The sequence below is a fragment of the Haemorhous mexicanus genome, chromosome 16 (genome assembly GCF_027477595.1).
Source record: "Haemorhous mexicanus isolate bHaeMex1 chromosome 16, bHaeMex1.pri, whole genome shotgun sequence".
In the NCBI taxonomy this organism is placed as follows: Eukaryota; Metazoa; Chordata; class Aves; order Passeriformes; family Fringillidae; genus Haemorhous; species Haemorhous mexicanus.
The window spans coordinates 14,945,437-14,963,966 of NC_082356.1; the positions used below are offsets into that span (position 1 = coordinate 14,945,437).

Below are 18,530 nucleotides of genomic sequence, written 5' to 3' on the forward strand. Positions count from 1 at the left end.
CAGGAGAAATGCTGTGGGTTTCTGTTATCCAAGAATATCAGAATATCAGTAGAGATATGGGGAAGCTTAAATAGAAAATGCCAGAACTCAAAAACACTAAACACTGTGTCTGTGCATAGCAGGGGAGGGTATATGGGAAATGGTTTTGAATTTGATTACAGGTATCTCCTCTAAGTCTTCACTGTCCTTTTTCTTCATGAACAGGTCCCCAAGTGCAGTGACAGCAAATGTCCAACAGCAGCTCCATCAGGCACTTCCTCCTGCTGGCACTGGCAGACACGCGGCAGCTGCAGCTCCTGCACTTCTGCCTCTTGCTGGCCATCTCCCTGGCTGCCCTCCTGGGCAACGGCCTCATCATCAGCGCCGTAGCCTGCGGCCACCACCTGCACACGCCCATGTTCTTCTTCCTGCTCAACCTGGCCCTCACTGACCTGGGCTCCATCTGCACCACTGTCCCCAAAGCCATGCACAATTCCCTCTGGGACACCAGGAACATCTCCTACACAGGATGTGCTGCTCAGGTTTTTCTGATTATCTTCTTCCTTGGAACAGAGCTTGCCCTCCTGACCATCATGTGCTACGACCGCTACGTGTCCATCTGCAAACCCCTGCACTACGGGACCCTCCTGGGCAGCAGAGCTTGTGCCCACATGGCAGCAGCTGCCTGGGCCAGTGCCTTTCTCTATTCACTGCTGCACACGGCCAATACATTTTCCCTGCCCCTGTGCCATGGCAATGCCCTGAGCCAGTTCTTTTGTGAAATCCCACAGATCCTCAAGCTCTCCTGCTCCAAATCCTATTTCAGGAAACTGGGGCTTCTTGCTGTTAGTGTCTGTTTAGCATTTGGCTGTTTTGTGTTCATTGTTTTCTCCTATGTGCAGATCTTCAGGGCCGTGCTGAGGATCCCCTCTGAGCAGGGCCGGCACAAAGCCTTTTCCACCTGCCTCCCTCACCTGGCTGTGGTCTCTCTGTTCATCAGCACTGGCACATTTGCTCACCTGAAGCCCCCCTCCATCTCCTCCCCATCCCTGGATCTGGCCCTGTCAGTTCTGTACTTGGTGGTGCCTCCAGCCCTGAACCCCCTCATCTACAGCCTGAGGAACCAGGAGCTCAAGGATGCCCTGAGAAAAATGATGACTATGTCTTTTCAGAAACAATAAAGTCTCTCTTTTTTCTGCTTCATTACCTTCAGAATGTAAATCTTTACAATCTCAGCCTTTTTTCCTTGTCGTGCATTTTTTCATTGGGACCTTTTCTTATTTTTTTCTAGTGTTCTAATGTTTTTAATAAATTTCTCTAGTACTAAGCTGAGCATTTCTAAATGAACATCTACTTTTCTTGTGTAACACAAGGACTTTCAAGAGGCTTGTCTCCTGTGCATTTCAATAAAAACCAGTGGCTGTCCTGAGTTGTGTGTCCAAGGCATTTCCTGAGCCTTTCTCTGGCTCTGCAGGGGCAGTGCCTGTGAGCAGAGGAGGAGGGAAGAGGCTCCCAGCACAGCTGCACGGCCAAGGACAACGGCCCTGCCTCTTTCCACATCTGCTCCTCCCAGCTCCACATCCCCCTTCCCAACCCTTCTGTGGGTGCAAGGCCAGAGTGCTCTGGCAGCTTGGTCACTGTCCTGCTGCATGTCCGTGCTGTGACCACAGGCAGGGCCAGGCCATGAGCTCTGCTGGGACACAGCTGGGCTCCAGCACAGCAGCTCCAGCAGCAAAGGGCATCTCCTGAATGCAGGGCAGGAAGTGTTTGTTCTCCTCCAAAGTCACTCTCAGGACTCTCAAGAGGTTCCATGTGTTCCTTGTTCTCCCAGGGCTCAGTGGGATGAGATCAGGGTCCCACTGGGGCTGGGGCCTTCAGGGGACTCAGGTCTGGGTCAGGTTTTGCTTGCTGGTGGCCATTGCCCATCAGATGCTGAATGGTCTGTGCTGAACCTTCCTGGGACTCTGCAGCTTGTGCCAGGGCTCATGGCAGGGGGATGATTGTCTGGAGGGCCTTGGGAGCTGCAGGAGAACACAGGGGACCTGCAGGGACAGTGTGTGCCAGGGACCAGCAGGGAGTGGAGCTCACTGGGCACAGGCCTGGCCAGGGTGGGGTCACCCCGAGATCAAGGACTGAATGTCTGCTGTGAGCCAGGAGAGCTCTGCAGCCCAGGGGACACAGCAGGCACAGAGAAAGGAGTCTGGGCACTGACTCCTCCGACCCTCAGGGAACTCCCCCAGGAGCATCCAGGGCAGCCCCAGGCCCCGTCTGGCAGCCCTGGAACAAGGCAGGCTCCTCTGAGCCCCCTTCCATGGCCCTGCAGAGCCCGTGTGGGAGGGGGTCAGTGCAGGGAGCACCATCAGCTGCTTCTGTGTCCCAGGTTGAGCAGCAGAGCCCGGCAGAGGCAGCCCAGGGCCCCGGGCAGCACAGCCCCCGTGCTCTGCAGAGAAGCAGCCCCAGCTCAGGCTCTGGGGAGCAGGGCAGGGGCTGCAGCAAGGGCTGCTCGGGCCAGCACCGAGGTGTTCCCCTGGCAAAGGCTCTGGGGGCAGCTGGCATGGGCCAGGAGCAGAGCAGGAGCCCGTGGGTGTCTAGAGGAGCCCTGGCAAGAGGCTGCCCTGTCCCTGGGCCAGCAGGAGCTGCCTGAGGAGCCCCAGAGCCAGCTCTGCTGCTGGGCTGGGCAGCAGGGCTGGCCCTGGGGCTGCAGGAGCTGCCCCAGCTGAGCATCTGCTGAGCATTCCAGACACACAGGGGTGTCCCTGACCTCCAGGGCCTCCAGTTCCTGCTGCAGGGCCAGACCTGACTCTGCTGCTCTGCTGGGCTGGGGTGGTGCCAGGGAGAGGAAAACAATGGAGCCTTGTCCCCACAAGTCCCCACAGTGTCAGAATGGTCTCTGTGGTTCCATGAGGCCCTACAGTGTCACAATGGCCCCCTGGTTCCATGAAGCCCACAGGGTCACCGTGGTCCCCTGGTTACAGGAGGCCCTCCAGTGCCACAAGGGCCCCTTGGTCCTATGGAGACCACAGGGTCAGTTTTGCCAGTAGCAGGGTCAGCACCAACGACAGAAACGGAAGGAATTGTGTAATATATAATGTATATCTGCAAGTAATTACAAAAGGCGAAGCTCAGCAAAGCACATAATCATTAGAGAATAATCACACAAGGAGCAGCTCAGCAATGCACCCAACCACCACCACCAAAGATTGCCTGCAGGGATTAAGAAAGGTCCAGCCCCAGTTACCCTCAGGCTTTACCATCCCCCAGATGCACACAGCAGCTGGGGGAAGCTGTCACAGCCAAGGGCTGCAGAGCCACTCCTGGGCACTGGGAATTCCTGCAGGTGCCTCCAGCCACAGGTGAGGCTCCAACCCTCCTGTGAGAGGGCCCAGCTCTGACAGTGCTGAATGAACAAACTGACAACACTTCTAGTGCAGGAACATCTGGTTTCATCCTCCTCTTGGCTCCCTCCCAAAGCCTGGCCAGGGCCCAAGGAGGAACCAAGGGAGGTGACTTTGACCCTTCAGCCCCAAACAAGGCCAGATGTCAGATTTCATGGCCTTGTCTGGCTTCTAAATACAGAAAAGTAAATCCTTATTTCACCAATGAACACATACAGAGATCATATTGCTAATAATGATTCCTTAATGAGTGAATACAACAATTTTATTTGGTTGGAAGGTTCATCTGGAGCTCAGCTTTGCCTCAGGGCTTGTTGTTCAGGCCTCAGTCAGGGCCTGGTGAGGCCTCAGTACTTCAGTCAGTGCTTTGACCTACAGATGAACTGCAACCTTCATAACAGTTCTTTCAATAACAGACTTTAGATTTAGGTATTGGCATTAAGGCATCACCTCTTGTTCTTCAATTAAGTGCTGTTCAAGTTCATTACTCAGAGCTATAATTCACATTCCTTTCAAAACAACCCTAATTAGTTGCTATTCTCTGTTATTTTATCAAATGTCCCTTTTTTCTTGAGATTGTGTCTCTTTTAGACAAGTCTCAGTACTCCATTTCCAGCACAAGGTGTCACAGCAACTCTGACATGGAATCATAACACACCACGTGCTCACACTGCAATGATTACAGTGACTGCCATGAATGCATTTCACAGCAGCCGCCAATTTGGGAGCCAATCCCACCATGAAGAATTTTCTTCTTGCTGCCACTCTTCTACTGATCTTTCTATCGAGGTGATTCCTGATTGTTGGACTTCAAACCCAGCACTGACAGACATTCCTGCAACATTCCTGTCCTACGATAGTCCAGGTTTCTCCCTGGCCAGCAAGCAGATAATCCAAGGCTGTGCAGTTCTGCAGAGCCCCATTTGTGTTTGTTGGAGCTCCTGGGATGTGCCATTGGACATTTTAACAGTATAATTTGCCCTTTTTTCTAATAAGTAGTTTAGCTCAATAATGTAAACTCCACTGGATGAGGCAGCACACATAGAGCACAGGGTGACCCAGCATCTTTGGTTTGCTGAGACCAAAGGCACTCCTAGGGGGGAAAATATTCTCTCAGCCCCAACTCTTCCTTGTGGTTGTTGCTCAAGTTGCCTCAAGGGAGGCATCAACATTGCCTGGAAACAGAACCCAAACCATCCTTTAGGAAGCAGTTGATGGGCGGCCTCCACACACCCAACAGCTCCCATTCCCCGTACCAAAGGCCTGATTTCCTATTTCCCGCTGTGGGCTGTTGATGGATCCAGGCTCCTCCCTGTGCTTCTGTTGTGTCCCTGGTGTCTTTGGGCCAGAGGAATTTCACGGTAGCCCTGCAGCTGGGAGTGGTGTGACACTGACACTGACCAGCTCCAGCACCCCGAGTTCTACTGACATTGGGAGTGATGGTGAAGCACAGAAATCCTCTCACACTGTGGCCTCTAGAACTAGAACAGGGTTTGGTTTCTCCTGAAGGGAAATCCTAGTGGATCCTGTCAAACTGATCACTGTATTCCTGTGTTCCACAGTACACTTTTCTGTAACTGTCCCTTCACTGTCTCTGTTATGAGGCAGAGCCCATGGACAGAGTTCTGGCCACCCCACAGGGTGGGCCCTTCAAGGGAACCCTGTTCCTCCCAACTGCAGCTGAGAACATCCCCAGCAATTAGTGACCTGGAGTACTTTGGCTACTTTGATCTTTAAATCTTTAAAACTATTTTGATGACCAATCCCTTGGTGAAACTCTAGAGGTGATTCTGCAAAGAAAGATTCTGGCTGACTCTCAAGATACAACGTAGAGACATCAGCAGTATTTCAGTGACAAGGTTACTCATTCTTTTTTCTCGATTTCATTTGGGTTAGGAACAATAATTCTGTTGTCCATGGAGCTGGCCCCGTGTTAATTCCAGAAAAATGCCCCCAAGGTCCTTTGCTTGTCCATTGGGGCAAACAGGGAGATTTGGTCTGGCAGGATGTATAAAACAATATCCTGTAACATCTCTTTGTTCTCACCCAGAACACTTGGCTGCAGGGACACATTGCCATCATTCCTGCCCAGTTTTCAGGATTCAAACACTGCTGTCTTTCCCTGGAGCTGTTCCTTCAGCCGCCTCGGGAGGGCCTTTGGGCCTCTGGAGCCACACTCTGGCTCCATTATTAAGAGTGCTGGATCCAAACCCTTTATCTCCACCAACAGCAGTGATGTGAGATGGATCTCCTTCTTTCACAATCGCTTTTAAAACTGCAATATCAATATTTGTGCTGCCCTGCAAGGGGGTTGAATAATCCAATCTTGTGTGCTATTGTTTAACACAATTCCTTTAACTTTTCCTTGATAATCTGCATCAGTTTCTCCTCCCATGACATGAACACTTTGCAAGGCCAAGCTTGAGTGAGCAGTTATCGAACAAAAGTGTCTTGGAGGAATCCGAATTCCTGTTTTGGTGTTTATAACTCTCATTTCCTTCTGATTTATCCAAACTAATTCCAATGCATGAAGGTCCAGCCCTTCAGCCTCTGGGCTGGCCCTGCCAGGGGCCATCCCAGCCAGAACAATTTCCCAGGCAGTCCAAGTCTCACTGCCCATGGTTCTATTTGCAAACTGGGGGCAGCCCTGCACAGCCAGGGGTTTCCATTTCCCCAGTGGGCCCTTGTTAAGGGCATGGAGCACATCTGGGAGATGGGTTCTCCATGGGCACAGGTTCCCATCTCCTCATTTTTTCAACTGCTCTTTTAACAACCCCTTCAGCTGTTCAACCAATCCTGCAGCTTGTGGATATCTGGGATATGAAAACCCCAGAAATCTTAATCACTGTATTTCTCACAGTAACAGACAAAGCATTCCACATCACAGTATCAGCAAATCCTTTATAAATAGCCAATTTTATCCCTTCCTCCTTTATTCCGTGTGTACAATCTCACAAAGTTTACCACTGACATTTGGGTCTTGGCCAGTTCTTTTCTGTAGGGTATTTAGTGTTACAGTGAGCAGCCAAAGCTGACATATTACTATTGTCAGCCCTATTTCACAGGATAAATTTTTAATTACATAGATACAAATATAAATTATTATCTTATATGGTATATACCTTCTTCTTCTTCTTCTTCTTCTTCTTCTTCTTCTTCTTCTTCTTCTTCATTTTCTTCTTCTTCTTCTTCTTGCACAAATGGACCTGAGCTCAAGATTAAAACCTTTTTCTGTCTCTCCGTGAGGGAGTGTTCCAACAATGTTTCCTTCTGTTGGTGCTGTTTCCAATGTGTTGTTAATAAAATTCACCGTCGTCTTCCCAAACCCACAAGTTCTTTTTCTTTCTCCATATGGAATTTTTGGATGTATTTTAAGCCATCCAGTGGTTCAGCTTCTTTTAACTGACTGCCCCAATGCTCACACGGTGCTCTGACCTCAGCCCACTCCAGAGCCAGGAAACTCTAGGGAAGGGCTTCCCATCTGGGAATTTCTGATGGGACTGAATCCTCACAATTGCATTTAAAAAGTGACATTTTGTTGTGGTGTGATGTCATAGTTTGTCTTGTTATAAATGATCAGATTGGCAGCCAAATTCATAATAAAATTTAACAAAGATTTATTAGATCAATAACAAAACTAGAATCTCCAAAACCCACCACAGCCAAGGCAGCGTCAACCCCAGCGTCGGCGCTGGGTGAACTGAGATCCGAACAACAAAGTGTCAGCGTCTCCCCAGTGGTTCACCCCGACTGCTTCATGCCACTGGCTTATATCCCGTTTATTCTGCCTGAGGCAGAAATGACAGAAGGTTCTTTTGTGTCCCTTCACAGGTATAACTGGGACCATACAGATGCAAAAGTGTACAAAAGCCAGTCCAGGGGTCCGGATGGCTGTCTGGACTTCTTCGGAATAGCCTTCTTTCACATGTAATGGACTGGTGCCAGTACTTGAGTAGGTAGATGAATTTCCCCAGGTGCAAGTTCTCGTGAACGGCTCAGACATTCCTGGGAAATCGGCACTCATGGCCTGGGAAGGTTTCATTCTCACATTAATGGGCTTGATATTATCTTAACGATGTCCGGGAACTAATTAAATAGAAATAAGACTCTGCTCCCAGCCAGGGTGGTCAAAGACATAAGTTGGATCTCACAATATTTTATATACATATACAGCATAAATTATCTCTACTGTATACTGCAACTGCACAGGTGACCACAGAAGTGGCTCTAGCCTGGAGCTGAAAAACTGAAGATTCTGACTTTGGACAGAGTTCACAGCCAAGGCTGACCACAGAGAGAACATTTTGAAAAGTCTCCCAGACAAGATGTCCGGAAGTCTTCGCAGCACAGAGCAGCCTGCTGAAACCCAGAGGACACTGTCACAAGGTACTGTTAACTCTTCCCTTCCTGAAAATGCTGCCCTTTGAGCAAGGTGGGCTGGGATGTGGAAGAGGGTGCCTATGGAGGTGGAGGTTCCATTCTCTTCCTCAGAGGAGATAATTATTGCCCTCTGGCAGAAATGGGGTCATGAATAGAGATTTCCTAGGGTGAAGAGACATTTCCATGAGTTTTTCAGATGGACAAAATACTATGGCTTTTTCCCTGATGTGTTGCATTTCCTTGATTCGTACATATGGGAGTGCATGGAATTGGTTTTCGAGGATGCTTTGTGCCAGGGTTTTGGATTTCCTCACAGTTATCCAGCATTCAAAACTCTCTTCCTGGTTTTGAAACTGAAAGTGTTATAAATGGACTCGAAAGGAGTGAAATTTCCAATTTGAATTTATTAATTCAAGGCGTACAGCATAAGCAAAAGCTTCAGCGCTGGACGGCAGGGGAGTCTCCGCTCCACCAACTGCCGCACCCTCATCCCCAAGGACCCCCGTTTTAAGTTCTTAATGCTTCCGGACTACTATGTCATCCTGAAGTACTCTGCGCCTGCGTTGATTGTTGCTAGGGGGTCTTCTCTCGCCTCCTGGTGGTCGATGATGAAGGTCTTGGTAGTCTTCCTCGGTTATGTCCTTTGACTTGATTCCATATTTAGTAAAAAGCTTCGCCTTTTTCTTCTATAAAACTTACTTAAGATCTTATGATTACCACGCGATTATGCAAGAAAAAAATTGTGCAAGCAATTGTGCAAGCTTACATGAATCAAACAGGCACTTAACCACAATTTCAATTTTTGTAACGAACAAGAGGTTTTCATCTGTTTCAATCCCCCCTTTCTTTTTCATCCTCTTGTTCGTCAAACCTAGCTAATGCGTATCGACTTAGTTCTAAGTATTGTCCCCCTTCGGCTTCTCGCAAATTTTCGTATTCTGAGCGTATCACCATAAGGCGAGCTGCTTCTAGCCTCCCTTTAACAATATTTACTATTTTATTAAAAAGACAAGGTCCAAACGTAAGTCCTAACATTAACAGTATTACTGGTCCTGCAATAGTTAACAACAAAGTAGTAAGCCAGGGGGAGTAATTGAACCAAGCTTCATACCAGCTTCGTTGAGCCTCTCTTTTTTTTTTCCTCTGCTCTATCCCTTCTCTAAGTTTTGCCATTGAGTCTCGGATGACCCCACTCTTGTTGACGTATGAGCAACATTCCTCTCGTAAAGCCATGCATAGCCCTCCGTGTTGTAAGAATAGAAGGTTTAGTCCTCGCCTATTTTGTAATGCTACTTCTGCCAGGGAATCTAAGGATTCTGTAAGATCTCATGGATTCTTCGATTCTCTTCAAATCTTCATCTACAGATAGTCTAAGTTCCTGAAACCCTTTATGTTGTTGTACTAATGAGGCTACTCCTGTTCCTGTTCCAATTGCTCCGACTCCCAATAACATAGCTACCGTGAGAGTAGTGAAAACTTCCCTTTTTACTAAGTGGTGTCCTGGCCCCTGATATTGATCATAAACGTAGTCGGGTGAGTGGTAAGTTATCCTGGGCACGATTAACACTTGAACACAGAATTCACTGGTCCTGTTAAATTTTTCTATATTTATACAAGGAGTGACTCCTAAAGTATTGCAAACCCATTTTGTGTTCATTGCCGGGAGTAGCCATTGTGCTGGCTTTGCTAGATCTCTGAGTTTCTCATACTCAGCACACAGGTGGTGTTTTTCTGGGGGTACTTGTCCTACACATCTCCCCTTCCCTGTGACTTTTGCTAAAGTTATTCCTTTCTGAGTATTCTCTTTCTTCCACAGGCATCTTGCAGGGTTGGTGCCATTTATTTTCCTAGCTTTTGCCGTGATTCCTATTGCCTCATAAAAAGGGGGTTTGAGTGTGTAGCATAGCCAACAGTCTGATGTCAAATTTGGGTGGGTTTCGTTCAGTACTTTAAATGTGGCCCGCAAAATTTTCCATAAATTGTCATCTCCCATTCCTAGTGAACTGGATGTAGGGGTTGGAAGTGTAAAGTTTACATCAATGCTGAAATCATCTTCCTGTTCTGTAACCATCTTATTACTTATCACTCGATTTGGTCCCACAGCTTCTGGTGGGTCATTAGGTATAGGACTCTTCTTTATCAGGAAATGTCCCCCTCTATCTCTTCTTCCTGGCTCGTAAAGTCTAGCCCCCCACATCTTCCCTAGTAACCACACAGAATCATCGGGATTGGTAATTGTTCTGGATTGCAAGGCAGGATGTATTCTATTACCATCTGTATGGCAGTTGTCTAGGTGTTAAGTGGGCAATTTCCCCTTATCTCTCTCCCTGCGAGATCACAATCACTCCTCCCTCAGCAGGGGGCATCCCGTGATAAGAGGCTATTGAATGTCACTGCATGGCTGATAAGAACTGTAACATCCCATTGTGAGATGCTCCACCCAGAGGGAGGAGCCGAGCATTGCTATCCAGATATAATCAGGAGATTCTGACACACTAGCACAGCTTCTCCACTGGATTCACCAGAGGAACAGCAGCTGCTTCTACTTCCACGGATCTGCGGAGGAAGAATCACCCTTTTTCTACAGGACCCCCTGCTCCAACAGAACCACACCTGACACCTCAGGAGGACTGCAGCCACTTTTCCAACTGGACTGCTGCCAGCACCCTGACCAACAGGGTGTCAGGTTGAGTTCTGACTCTGTCATTTTAGTGTACTGCATTGTTTTTATTTTATCATTTTATGTTTTTTCCCCCCTTCCCTATTAAAGAACTGTTATTTCCTGCTCCCGTATTTTTTTTGTTGCCTGAGAGCCCCTTAATTTAAAATTCATAGCAATTTGGAGGGGTGGGGAGGGTTTGCATTCTCCATTTCAGGGGAAGCTCCTGCCTTCTTTAGCAGGCACCTGTCTTATCCAAACCAAGACAGTAATATTGATGTAAATGTGATCGCAGTTACTGTCTTCTAGGCTTTCTTCTGCTTCTATTCCGCCAATCAGACTTGGTGTCGTGCACCCGAAAGGTCCCCACCCAGTGGTGATAAACTTATCAGTGCTACCCCATCCTGAAGAAATAGTTTCACAACCCCAGTAACCACAGTAATAATGCCCAGGATAATTACAATAACTCTTTCCAGGATTTGAGCTTGGGCAAAAGTAGTAGTTATTTTGATTCAAACATGGTTCCACAGGTATAATGTCGCACAATATAAGCAAAAAGCTAGGTTTTCCTGAAGTAAATTTTGTTTCTAAAACTTTCTGATCTTCCCATCTAATTAGGGACCACTTAAAGGGTTCATGGGTCTGAGCACAGGATATCCTAATCACTATACACATCAGTATTAGCTTTGTCCAAACCGGGTGGTCCACATGGTTGGAATAGGACTCATTTGTTGTCTTTTCTTTTTCCCGTTTCCCTTCCCTTAGTGGTGGCTCACCAATCTTGCGGTAGGACTGCCAGCATCTCCTGAACTTCCCACGGAGGGGTCGAGACTCCCGATTGTCTCCACGGTCTATTACCCCTCTGCCTCGCTCGACGACTCGGTTGCTGCGAGCCTCGAGGGTGACCATCTTCTCGGCAGCAGGGGTATTCTTCAGGAGTCGGATAATTATGATTGTCTCTTCCCCACCTTCTCTCTAGGCTAGCAGCCCAGTTTTGGTATTCTTGCTCCCACTTCCTTTTACTAGCAGCCCAGTTTCTGGCTTTTATTAGTGGGATATCACACCGTATGGTGGGAATACTTCTCCTGCACACCACTTCGAGAATGTCTAGGAGGAAGGGGGCCGGTCCGTTTGAGTGATAACAGAACCACTCGGGGTTTATACCCTTTGAGAAGATCTCCCACCACTGATCTGACCCAAGCTTCATTTCCCCTGAGTTTATTTTATAATTAAGGATTGTAGAAGTTAGTCTCCTTTCATTAGTATAACAGGGGCTGCAAATGCCCCTAGGAACCTGTCCTTTCTGACAATGAGTCCACCACGGTTTAAAACACAGCATACAAGAAAAGCATAAAAATGGGTAACAATCACAGCCTAAATAATTACATTTGAGTCTTATTTCTTCACATCTAGCTGACTCCCCTCCCCAGGTTTGTCCTTTATATTCGAGGCGAGGAGACTTAAAGTAAGGCTTTCCCAGTTTGTCCTCTAATCTTTTACAATATCCCGGTGATTGCCTGTTTCTTGTTAAGAGGTCTTGAAGATATTGATTGTCCCCTACCCAGGCTATGGTCCAAATCATGAAGTTCGCTTTAATTTAATCGTGGTTTCTCCAGGGACACTGCCAACCTTCCAGTTGTCCGGGGGTTTTACTGGTCCTTTGATACGGCTAGCGTGAATCCACCCTTTCTCAACAGTTCGGACTGCTGCATCTGTTGTAATAAGTACTTGGTAAGGTCCTTCCCACTTTGGTATCAAGGGGTTTTCTTTCCAACTTCGGACCAACACCCAATCCCCTGGTTGCACTTGGTGTAAGGTAAAATCTAAGGGGGGTTTTTGTGCAAGCATCCCTTTTTTCCATAAAGTCTTTTTAAATTTGTTCAATTCTGCTAAGTATTTATTCATGCATTGATTATTAATAACTGGATGCTCCTGAGGTCCCTCAAAATTGTATGGCATTCCATACAGCATTTCAAAGGGAGATATCCCCATAGCCACTCAAGGTCTGGTCCGTATAGTTAATAGGGCTAAAGGGACACATTTTACCCAGGACATTTTTGTTTCCATTACTAACTAAGTTAGTTGTTTCTTTATTTCTCCATTCATTCTTTCTACTCGTCCTGAACTTTGAGGATGCCATGGAGTATGTTGTTCCCATTTTACTCCAAGGGCCTTGGCTAGGTTCTGGGTTACCTGAGATGTAAAGTGTGGTCCCCGATCTGATTCTATAACTTCTGGGACCCCATATCGAGGAATTATTTCTTCTAGTAATACTTTCACAACTACTTTAGCAGTTTCCCTCGGGGTCGGGAATGTTATTACAAAGTGAGTAAGGTGATCTACCAGGACTAACAGATATTTTATCCTTCCTACCTTCGGGAGTTCAGTAAAATCTACTTGAATATGCGAAAAAGGTCTTTTTTCCATAGGTCGCCCTCCTTCTGGCAACTTTCTTAGGTTCTTCCTATTTGTTTGTAGGCACAAAAGGCAACTTCTAGTTACTTGTTTAGCCTTGTCCCAAATCCCCATACTCAAGTATTTGGTGACAAAATAATCTACTAATCCTTGTGATCCCCAATGGGTCTTCTGATGAACTCTTTCTAGTAATCTATAGGCCATAACTTTCGGTAATACTTCCCTTCCATCAGATAGAAACCACCTCCCTTCAGAATTTTCGGTTGCTCCGATTTCTAGCAGCTTTTTCTTTTCTTCTTCCCTAAATTTTATAATTTGGTCCTGGCTTTTTAAATCAGTGATGTCTTTGTCTCCCTTCAGGGTCAGGATTCGCAGTGCTGCTCGCTTTGCTTCTTGATCCGCTGCATTATTTCCCCTACTCTGCAAATCTAATCCCCGTTGGTGCCCTTTTAGATGGACTACTGCCAACCTTCGGGGTTTCCTTAGTGCTTTTAAAACTTCTGCAATAAGATTCCTGTGAACTAAATCTTTCCCTTGAGAATTGACCAGCCCCCTTTCTTCCCATATTTTTCCAAATGTATGTACTATTCCATAACAATATTTGGAATCTGTAAAGATAGTTCCCTCTTTTCCTTCCAAAAAATTTAATGCGCGCAGTAAGGCGTATAGTTCACATGCTTGGGCCGACCAAGATTTATCTAGTGGCCCTGACTCTAGTATTTGTAACTCAGGTCCCCTAATAGCATACCCTGATTTCCTTGTCCCTTCTTTAACCCTTGAGGAACCATCTACAAATAACTTTTCTCCTGTGTCTAATTCTTCCTCTTCCAAATCGGGTCTTATTTTTACTTGTTCCTCTATAGTGATTATGCAATCATGTTCTAATGGTTCTGCGCCCCATTCTCCATATAGGAACTCAGCTGGGTTTTGCAGAGCTGTGGTTTCAATTGTTAAATTTGGGGCTTCTATTAGGATCCCTTCGTATTTGAGGAGTCGAGCATCAGATATCCATTTGTCAGCTTTTTGCTGAAGCACCCCCTTAATGTTATGGGGAGACATTACCCTCAATGTACTGTTAAAAGTAATTTTTCGTGCTTCTTCTACTAACAAGGCGCATCCTACCACTGCTTGCAAACACGTGGGCCACCCTTTGCTTACAGGATCTAGGAGCTTAGATAGGTACCCAATAGGTTTCTTTTTCCCTGCCCAATCTTGGGTTAATACCCCGAACGCAATTCCTCCACTTACATTTATGAACAGGAAAAAGGGTCTGTTTGTGTCTGGGAGACTAAGCACCGGTGCATGCATTAGGCTCTCCCTCAGTATTTGAAGTTTCTCAGTGTCCTCCTGATTCCATTTTAAAATTCCTTCTTGTGTTAACTTTTGATATAAAAAGGCTGCCTTTGCACTGTAATTATCGATCCATTGTCGACAATATCCTGTTCGGCCTAAAATTTGCCGGATTTGCCTCTTATTCTTGGGGATCGGTAATGCCAGAATTGCCTGAATTCTTTCTGGATCAATCCTCTTTTCCCCTTTTGTCAAATAATGTTCTAAGTACTTGACTTCCTCTTCTACAAACTGTAGTTTCGCCTTTGAAACCTTTAATCCTTTTAGGCCCAGAAAATTTAATAATTTAATGCTTTCTTTTCTCACTTCCTCATTTTGTTTTCTGGCCAAAAGCAAATTATCCACATATTGCACTAATGTGACTCCTGCGTCTGTTTGATAATCTTGTAAAATTTGTTTTAAAGCTTGCCCAAATAAATTAGGAGAATCCGTGAACCCCTGTGGTAATACAGTCCACCTCAATTGTTGTCTCCGCCCAGTATCTGGATCTTCCCACTCGAAGGCAAAATAGTCTCGGCTTTCCTTTGCCAGGGGACATGCCCAAAAGGCATCCTTTAGGTCTACCACACTGTACCACAAGTTATCTGGCCCCACTTTACTCAAGAGTGTATATGGGTTAGCCACTACCGGAAATCGGGCTACTGTGCGTTTGTTTATTTCTCTTAAATCATGCACTAGACGGTAAGTACCATTTGGCTTCCGGACGGGAAGAATGGGCGTATTAAAAGGAGACATGCAGGGTTCCAGTAGCCCTTTGTCCAATAATCTATCGATTTCAGGTTTTAATCCTTTCCGCCCTTCCAGAGACAAAGGGTATTGCTTTATTCTAATCGGAGCCTCTGGATTCTTAATGGTTACCGTAAAAGGAGTGATTTTTAACTGCCTAACACTTTTAGGAGTGTACCATACTTCGGGATTGATTTTTGCCTTATCCTCCACTCGCAGAGGACAAAGTTTTATTTTAAGTTCTTTTTCTTCCACATCAATCTTAATTTTTAGTTCAATAATCATATCTCGACCCAATAAATTATATTCTGATTCGGGAACCAACAAGAAATCCCCTATCCCTATTTTAAGATCTGTTTTTATTATTATATCCTTAATAATTTTTACTTCTAATGGTTCCCCTTTTGCCCCAATAACGGTTGCAACCTCTTTAAACAAATTACATCCTTTTGGTAAAAACTGAATAGTTGACCTCTCGGCCCCAGTGTCTACCAGGAAAGGTATTTCCTGGTGTTGGGGACCCACCTTAAGTTTTATCAAGGGCTCTTTAGGTGTTTCTCGGGTCCCCAATAAATAGAGCCCCTGACCCCCCTAATCCATCAGGAATTCTTTTTCATCTTTAATCCTCACCCTACATTCCTTTTTAAAAATGCCTTCTTTTTCCACAATAAAAACAAATCCTTTGTCTTGCTGTCTCTTTGGGCTCTCCCTTTCTGGGATTCCCAAACCTCCTCTCTTCTCTTTCATTCCTTCTATTCTCGCTTGTTGCTGCCACCATCAGTCTAACTTGCTTCCGATAGTTCTCATCTTCTCTCCTAACATACACTTTCTGTGCTTTCCTTAAAAGTTCATCCAGCCCTCGGTCTTGCCAATCTTCAAGCTTTTGTATTTTTTTTTTTTTTTTTTTTAATATCTTCCCATGATTTTGAAACAAAATGTACCTTTAAAAAAGCTTGTCCGGCTGGTCCATTAGGATCCATACCGGAGTATAGCTGGAAGTTTCGTTTTAACCTTTTTAACCAATCTGTGGGTGATTCATCTCTTTTCTGCCTATCGTTGAAGGCTTTATCTATATTCTGGCCCCTTGGGACTGATTTCCTAATTCCTTGGATTATAATAGTTCTTAAATCCTGCATATGCGTTCGATGGGCTGGGTTTTGATGATCCCATTGCGGATTTTGCAGGGGCCACTTAGTATCCGCAGCGGGACCCTGGGCGTGTTGCGCATCCCAAATACGCATTCCCTCCCTCCTAATCATATTTCGTTCTTCAGCCGAAAATAAAATTGTTAAAATCGACTGGAGTTCTTCCCATGTATACATGTTTGGACCCAAAAATTGATCTACCTTATCAGCTACTCCTAAAGAATCTTCTAGTAAATGTCCCATTTCTTTTTTGAATTCTCGAACATCAGTCGAACTCAGGGGGACTGAAATAAATCCTATTCCTGCCTGCGGACCCCCCATCGGCATTTCCCTTAAGGGAAAAAGCCCCGTCTGTTGCTTCTTAGTTCGACTCCTGGTGATTGGACCCCTGTAATCTGATTGGTCCGAATCACTATCATTACTTTGAGATGGGGGCACCGGTGCATTTGGCACTGGAGGAGGTGGGGGTGGAACATAAGGAGGGGGTACCATTATAATTTCATCTCCTTTTCCCTTTTTCTCCTTTTTCTTATTCAGTTCCCTATTTTCCTCAGTTAACTTAAAGATGTATACTTCTGGTTTAGACACCCAAATTTCTGCATACTCGCTTTCTTCTAGCGAGGTATGTTCTTTAGAGTTTACCCAAATATTTAATGTCTGTCTTACCCAATCTTCCGACGATCCGAAGATGGGCCAATATACATTCTTAGAAATTTCTTTCCCGCCCCAAACTTCTACACAATAGTGTATCCCAGAGGGCTGTCCATTGGAATGGGGGGGAGCTTAACCCGTACAGGGGGCTTACTCTTCCCCTGTCCCATTCTTCCGGAGTGCCTTCTTACACACACGTATCTTTCGCTTCCCCTCTTTCGTGGCCCGAGCCCTCGCGGGTTTGCGGGAACCGCACTACTGGAAGGTCCGCAATTGCTTGGAAGATCTGGCTACCAGTCCTCCTCTCATTCACACATCACATTGCTGCACTCCGGGATCCCAACCCCAACCGGACAAATCCCGTTCCTCCGGAGTGCCCCCGCACTCCGGGATCCCAATTCGCAAATACTCACGTGTCCTGCGTCTTCGTCCGGACCCTGTGCACAGAGGATTAAGGGGTTCACCGGTGTCTCCCTTTTGCTTATGAGTATAGTTTTAGGTTCGTCGGATAGGGAGGTGGAGGTCGTCCAGAGGGGCCACCGAAATAGGTTAGGTGGGGCGCCTCCCTCTCTGGAACAACTTATCCAATTCAACTCCCGTATCCGAGTCACGGCACCAATTTGTTATGAATGGACTCAAAAGGAGTGAAATTTCCAATTTGAATTTATTCATTCAAGGCATACAGCATAAGCAAAAGCTTCAGTGCTGGACGGCAGGGGAGTCTCCTCTCCACCAACTGCCGCACCCTCATCCCCAAGGACCCCCCTTTTTAAGTTCCTAATGCTTCCGGACTACTATGTCATCCTGAAGCACTCTGCGCCTGCGTTGATTGTTGCTAGGGGGTCTTCTCTCGCCTCCTGGTGGTCGATGATGAAGGTCTTGGTAGTCTTCCTCGGTTATGTCCTTTGACCTGATTTCATATTTAGTAAAAAGCTTTGCCTTTTTTTTTTTATAAAACTTACTTAAGATCTTATGATTACCACGCGATTATGCAAGCAAAAAAATTGTGCAAGCAATTGTGCAAGCTACATGAATTAAACAGGCACTTAACCACAATTTTTATTTTGTAACGAACAAGAGGTTTTCATTTGTTTCGGCCACCAGCAAGCAAAACCTGACCCAGACCTGAGTCCCCTGAAGGCCCCAGCCCCAGTGGGACCCTGATCTCAGCCCACTGAGCCCTGGGAGAACAAGGAACACATGGAACCTCTTGAGAGTCCTGAGAGTGACTTTGGAGGAGAACAAACACTTCCTCCCCTGCATTCAGGAGATGCCCTTTGCTGCTGGGGCTGCTGTGCTGGAGCCCAGCTCTGTCCCAGCAGAGCTCATGGCCTGGCCCTGCCTGTGGTCACAGCACGGACATGCAGCAGGACAGTGACCAAGCTGCCAGAGCACTCTGGCCTTGCACCCACAGAAGGGTTGGGAAGGGGGATGTGGAGCTGGGAGGAGCAGATGTGGAAAGAGGCAGGGCCGTTGTCCTTGGCCGTGCAGCTGTGCTGGGAGTCTCTTCCCTCCACCTCTGCTCACAGGCACTGCCCCTGCAGAGCCAGAGAAAGGCTCAGGAAATGCCTTGGACACACAACTCAGGACAGCCACTGGTTTTTATTGAAATGCACAGGAGACAAGCCTCTTGAAAGTCCTTGTGTTACACAAGAAAAGTAGATGTTCATTTAGAAATGCTCAGCTTAGTACTAGAGAAATTTATTAAAAACATTAGAACACTAGAAAAAAATAAGAAAAGGTCCCAATGAAAAAATGCACAACAAGGAAAAAAAGGCTGAGATTGTAAAGATTTACATTCTGAAGGTAATGAAGCAGAAAAAAGAGACT

General features: G+C 46.3%; 1 protein-coding gene across 1 annotated transcript; it reads left to right on the plus strand.

Annotated features, from left to right (window-relative positions):
• The first annotated feature begins 227 nt into the window (after positions 1 to 227).
• LOC132334766 (olfactory receptor 14J1-like) lies at positions 228 to 1,160 on the plus strand. The gene has a single exon (XM_059860880.1). It carries the CDS (start codon positions 228 to 230, stop codon positions 1,158 to 1,160), a length of 933 nt encoding a protein of 310 aa, XP_059716863.1.
• Positions 1,161 to 18,530: the final 17,370 nt, after the last annotated feature.

Bases quoted from the DNA above. Each gene is read 5' to 3' on its own strand.
- LOC132334766 (XM_059860880.1), top strand. From the start codon at position 228: ATGTCCAACAGCAGCTCCATCAGGCACTTCCTCCTGCTGGCACTGGCA.